Raw genomic sequence first — 5970 nt, 5'->3', positions numbered from 1 at the left:
TATGATGATGAAACTACTTCTGTCAAAGATGAAGTTGGATTATTCTGAACATTATTTCTCTCACTGTACTTCATGGTTACTGTGAGCTGATCTATAATACTTCCACAGTTCAGCAGTTCTAAGCACTCTCTTAATGTACAGAATATTAATGAGGCCAACCTTTTTCCAGATACATTTGTTATTCTTATTTGTCAGCACCCGTTCTCACCATACGGTTGATGGATGGACTTGTATTATATTTCACAAGCTGCTTGGAGAGTTGTGACATTTTCTGCTCCTTTGGAGCTGTAAAAAGGTCATGTTCTGACTGTCATTTGGACAGTTAAACTGTATAATTAAAATCCTAATTTCAGGTTAAACTTAAAAATTGTTTAAGAACAAATGAACGAACTATGGGACAGGGGGGCATATAACTCATAGAATATATATATATATATATATATATATATATATATATATATATATATATATATAGGTAGATAATATATATATTCAAAGAATATATATATTATATATATATAAAAGGACTCAAATTTAAAGGAAATGAGTGTCAGCAAAAAGAAAGAACTGTTAACACTGTCCCCCAAATGTCAGTGGAGTTTGACATGAAGGTAAGTTCAAGTTCTTCCCACACTATATTTGATCAGGCAGTGAGTGATGAACATGAGTGAACATGCTTCACCGTGTTAACCAGCAGATTGTTGTTGCCTATGCAACAGTCACAAGCCGTGCTCTGGGCGCAGCTTTAACCTCTACATCGAAGGTTAAGGACGTAACGCACCACACAGACGCTGCACCATAAAACCCTTATGCCCAATAAAAGTTGTATAAAGGTTCACAAAACTCCCACTCAGCGTACACCAAGTTGGACGGGGTTTATGAGTCAGAAAATAAGAAGCAGCAGCACCTGCTCCAAGCCAAGGTGACATGAGGGTTACTCATCATGTTTCTTCCCTTCGCTCCCCCACCGTACCCTAATAATGCTAAATCATCTATTTAAGCTTCCTGTGATGAAAGAATCCTTACCCTCCTCCTCCTTAGTCTCCTTGTTAGCTGAATGCTTCCATCAAGGACATCACTCAGATGGTCACTTCTCATGTTACAATGGCCGCAAATGGCATGACTTATTTGTTGGGACAAAACTTGTCTAATGGACATCTGCTGCTCAGCAGTTTCTCTCTCAACTTTTCCCTCTCCTACTGTCCCACTGTGCCACGGACATGCTGCCCATCATCACGCAGGGACAGGAGACGTGAGATTTCACTTTACTCAAGGTACTTAAAGTACAAATTTGAGGTACTTGTTCTTGAGTATTTGCATTTTATGCAACTTTATACTTCCACTCCATCTCAGGGAAATATTACACTTTTTACTCCACGACACGGAACATTTTTCTGACTTCACCCATCACTTTCCCTGTATCTCCTCCTTCAGTCTTATCTTCGTGATGCCTGCAGCCCGCTTGCTTCCCACAGAAATGATAACAGAATGATAACTGTGACAGATGGGCAAAACTTTTAACTGGACTGTGGTTTACTGGCTTTTTGCAGTTGACAGTTATCTTCCAGATAAATCCTTTATTGTACAGTAAAGTACAGCTAAGAAACACTAAAATGTGGAGTAAATGTACATGAGGAAGATAGGTCTTTGTAATGTTATGTCTCTATGTCTCTATCCAAACTGGAATCAGAGTACAGGAGCTCTGTTGTATTTCAGTTAGTTACAGTATGAATGAAGATAAGTGCAGTACACTACAGTGGATTGCTGTTTACAGCTGCCTTGCAAAGACAAAAAAAGACTATGTTCACATATGAAGATGTTTGTCCAGCGTAGATGGGAACGTGATGTGTATGTACTAGTTGAGGCTGTGTGTAGACTGTTACAAACACACCTGCCTGCATGAAGCTTTGACTGATATCCCACTATCTACTGTCACCCTTCAGCCACTCCAATAAGCTGTCCTTTGTTGGTGCTTTACTGTCAACTTGGCCAATTATTCACAACAATCAACTTATGAAATGGTGCTTTCTGGTAAAATATTTCTATTTATTTATTTGTCTAACTCTCCTGTCATGGTTTTGTTTTGTAGTTCTATGGCTTTTTCACCTTTGAAGCCTGTAGCCCCACTGACTTCAGCTTTACTTGAATTACACCATTTCTGTTATTTCCCTTAGGAGACTCCTGTATTTTTTTTGTTTTGTCTGGGTCATTTACTTATAATGGCAGACCACTGTCAAACTGGATGAAACCAGACACATTAAAAGTTTTGCGTCTCTTTCCTGAAATGTATTTTTTTGCAATTTTAATCATGGTCAGTTAATGTTAAAGTGGTGTACACTGAAATTAAACAATTGTCAGGGGCTTTAAAAAAGTGCTGTGGTTGTAAACACATTAAAACAAACTAAAATACAACATACTTGCGCATTTTCAAAAAAGGCACAAAAACTTAAATATGTAGATACATAAACTGTATAATTTGTATACAACAGGCTAAAAATGACCATTTAATTTCAAAAGGAAGCTAAATAAAAACAAACAAAAAGTATTTTGATGCATTCACCAGAAGTACAAAATCTTCACATTTATGGTTGACATTTCACATAGAAAAACGGCAGTTTTGGAACTACAAACAACTGGAAATGAAGATACTCTCATGCACCGAAAACATTTAATTAACTGTTAAAACACTCACTCACTCAACCACCCACCCACTCACTCACTCACTCACTGGTGCAATAAATCCATCAGTGGTGACTGGGTTGCATTAAGTAGCAAAAACAGTACTTCTATAATGGATTGTTGTAACCGCAGTTAATTCCACTGCTGAGACCAAGAACTCACAGCGAGAAACTGACGGGTGGAGAGGTGAGAACGCCAAAGCCCGTCATGATGTCAGCTCCTCCAACAGCGTGTTCAGCTAAGTTAAGCATTCCCTTGGCTGTGCGGAAGAAGTAGTAACTTTGCAAAATGTGTCCGTCCGGTACAAAAGAAATATTTCTAAATGTTATTTCTAAGTGGGGCCATTCCAAAAAACCTATCAGGGACTTCTCCGCCTACTGCTTTTGCTTCTTCTTTGCTGGTTTAATGGGGGTGATCTCTTCCTCCTCCTCCTCCTCGTCGTCATCATCATCTTCGTCATCCTCATCAGAAAGGTCAGACTCTTCAACCTGTGAGGCTGCACAAGAACAGTGGACAAAGTTGAATCACTGTTTTAAACTTATTACTGATTTATTTGATTATAAAGGTCAGAAAGAGGACCCTATGTCATCTGGCCTTTTAACTTCCTGCACAGTTGGTAATGCACACACTCAACCATTATTTGAGCAAAAGTTAATCGCTGCAGTATTGATACATGTGCATCTCAAAGATAGTTTTTTTTAATAAGTTACAACCTATATTTAAAACTTAATTGAAATACATATAAAAAAGTGTCAAAGGTCTTTTTTTGTCAATACAAAGAAATTTGCCATTTTATTGCCCAAAGATGTATTTAACTTTTCATGAAAATTCACAATGCATTGACATAGTGAGATAAAGCAAGCATTGGGGGAGAGCGCCTTTCTAGTTCATTAGATTTGAGGAAAAACTACTCCCACCATGTGCCATAAAAATAAATATAGTATTAAAAGAAAATGGCTGGATGTCACAAACGTCATAAAAAGGAGCACAATCAAGTATTTGGTATGTATGAACTTGTAACAAGTTGAAAATGACACAAATAATACATACACAATTTCTTTTCATATGCATGACATTTAATATCGTAACAATTGTTTCTCCTAATTTTTCAAAAAAATCCTGACTTGACCATTGATTAGTGTGATTTTTAATGTGATCTAAACATTTCAGCGTTGTACTGTTACCCATAGGAGATTTCAAGACTTGAGACCAATCAGAACAAATGTGGCATTTTTCCTTATCATTCTAAAAGTTAAACCGCAGGGAGGGTGAAGTGTTACCTATGAGGTGTAACCCACTGACAGTAACTGGTCCCGTCCCAGCCTTGAGCCGGATGGTCACCGGGGCTTTCAGCTCAAACTCTCCCAGACTCACCTGAGGAGACAACGATCAAAGTTGAGATACATCTCTACCATGTGCGGTCCATCAACCTGCTTGGAGACAGAGGTCACTGTACTGTACCATGGGCAGACAGCTGATGTGAAGGTTGGCGATGGGCACTGAAATAGTCTTTCCTTGGTGGTTCATGGCCGTTACCTCCACCACATTACTCTCCTCCTTGGCACCCTCTCCCAGACACACCTGTCGAAAAAAATAAATAATAATAATTCAGACATTTAAACAAACGGTTGGCAGCCAGATCAAAGCATGTGTTTGCCCGAGTTGAAGACAAAACTATGGTTCAACAGCCTTGGATTCCACTCTTTTCCTGTAAGCGTTGTATTACAGTGGTGGGGTGAAGCCTTCTGCATCCAGTGAATCTGATTACACAAACTCAAGTTGCAATAGTACATACTGTCCTGAGTTCGAGGAAGTGCTCCAGGTCCTCCTCTTCGTCGCCTTGGAAAGTGTAGAAAGGCACTTTAGAGGAGAGCTCGCAGCCTGGAAGACACGTCAAAACCACGATGATTTTGGGGACATTTTGGGGGGGATTTCATGTAATATAGTGCACTTGCTGAAATATAGAAATATCAAAGCAGGTTCTTCACTGTCGGAACATCAGAGAGGAGACCCACGTGTGAGTCAACAGAGCTGATAAAACTGTGTCTAAATGGTTCTTACTAAAAAGGAAGCTCTCCAACTTCGACTGGCCAGCTAGTCCGTGATCCTCCGAGCACTCGTCGTCGTGGCAAGACATTTTGTTAAAACGCTAAATTTGGGTTTGCTGTTAACACTGAAGTCGAATGAAGCCTCCACGGTAAATAAAAAGCGCGTCGCAAACTTCGAGCATGGCTGCCTGCGTCATCACTGTGCGCCAGAGGCTGGCTGACGTTTTTCTTTTTTTCTTTTTCTTCCAGACCTCTGACTTCCGTCCATGCTCCAGACAGACCAATCACAGATGTATTTTCATGGATGTATTATAACACCGTGTACTATACAAGAACATTATGAATTGATGTAGCCAGCTTTCTAAATAAGGAACTTAAGATGAATGTTGAAATAGAGGGATCACTGTCTATGGATCTGTTTATATACAGTACGTGTACTATAATTATAGTGTAAACAATATAATGGATGTATTAGACCAATACATTCCACAGGGGTTAAAGCAAGAAACCATTTGTGAGCCCGAAATGCTGCCCCTGGAAGAAATGTGTACTATATTGTATTGCATACAGTATTGTATAGTGTTGTACTGTATTGTATACAGTATTGAATTAAGTATTTTATAAATGTAAAGCTGCAGAACTTTAAGCTCTGATTCCATGCTCCTAATATACCTGAAATGTTGATTAAGACTAGATAGACAAAAACATTAATAAGTAAAGAAAAGATAGAAACAATACATTGTACTGCTATTTTAAAAGGTTTTCTAATGTCTGGCTATGGAAGGAACCAAAATATGTATTTTACTTGAAGTAAAAAAAAGCTTGAAGTTGAAATTCTCTCCATTTATAAATATGTATTTTGCTCAAGAGCTCTCTCCAAGAAGCAGGTGTGAATAGATTCCACACAATACACACATGATACAAGGGTTTATGTATAAATAAAAGTTTGCATGTCAAGGGGCTTGTTTGCGACTGGTAAAGGACAGTTTAAACCAACACAAATCCAAGCTTGTGAAAGTTTAGAGTGCCGATCCTGCATGTCTACATAACCTTCCTTTTATTTGTCTTAACGGAAACAGCAAGACTTCTTTCAGTCCAGACAGGCTTACAGAAAGATCTGAGCAACACAAAAGGAAAAAAAGCAACATAGGAACTTATTATGGTTTATTAGTTTTGAATCTAATGTATCTTACATACAAATTGTACATTGGTAAACTGTCATTTTTATGACATGACACCCCCC

The 5970-nt window shown here is 38.5% G+C and overlaps 1 protein-coding gene across 1 annotated transcript; it reads right to left on the bottom strand.

The window, feature by feature from the left end:
• Positions 1–2543: 2543 nt before the first annotated feature.
• npm3 (nucleophosmin/nucleoplasmin, 3) lies at positions 2544–4968 on the bottom strand. The gene is made up of 5 exons (XM_032541211.1): positions 4741–4968; positions 4475–4560; positions 4141–4260; positions 3960–4053; positions 2544–3175 (listed from the first exon to the last, which is right to left on the bottom strand). The coding sequence occupies exons 1-5, from the start codon at positions 4814–4816 to the stop codon at positions 3054–3056; spliced, it is 498 nt and encodes a 165-aa protein (XP_032397102.1). The 5' UTR covers positions 4817–4968; the 3' UTR covers positions 2544–3053.
• Between the last annotated feature and the right edge of the window lie 1002 nt (positions 4969–5970).

The sequence above is a fragment of the Etheostoma spectabile genome, chromosome 17, assembly GCF_008692095.1.
Source record: "Etheostoma spectabile isolate EspeVRDwgs_2016 chromosome 17, UIUC_Espe_1.0, whole genome shotgun sequence".
Classification (NCBI taxonomy): domain Eukaryota; kingdom Metazoa; phylum Chordata; class Actinopteri; order Perciformes; family Percidae; genus Etheostoma; species Etheostoma spectabile.
The sequence above is the reverse complement of the archived record's forward strand: the minus strand, read 5'-3'. Positions and strand labels throughout refer to the sequence as shown.

What these genes read in the sequence shown, in the direction of transcription:
- npm3 (XM_032541211.1), bottom strand. Translation starts at nt 4,816, where the DNA reads ATGTCTTGCCACGACGACGAGTGCTCGGAGGATCACGGACTAGCTGGC. An exon ending in GTTGGAGAGCTTCCTTTTTA is followed by an intron (nt 4,561 to 4,740) that starts GTAAGAACCATT and finishes CGTGTCTTCCAG; the next exon opens with GCTGCGAGCTCTCCTCTAAA. An exon ending in CAGTGGGTTACACCTCATAG is followed by an intron (nt 3,176 to 3,959) that starts GTAACACTTCAC and finishes GTTCTTGTGCAG; the next exon opens with CCTCACAGGTTGAAGAGTCT.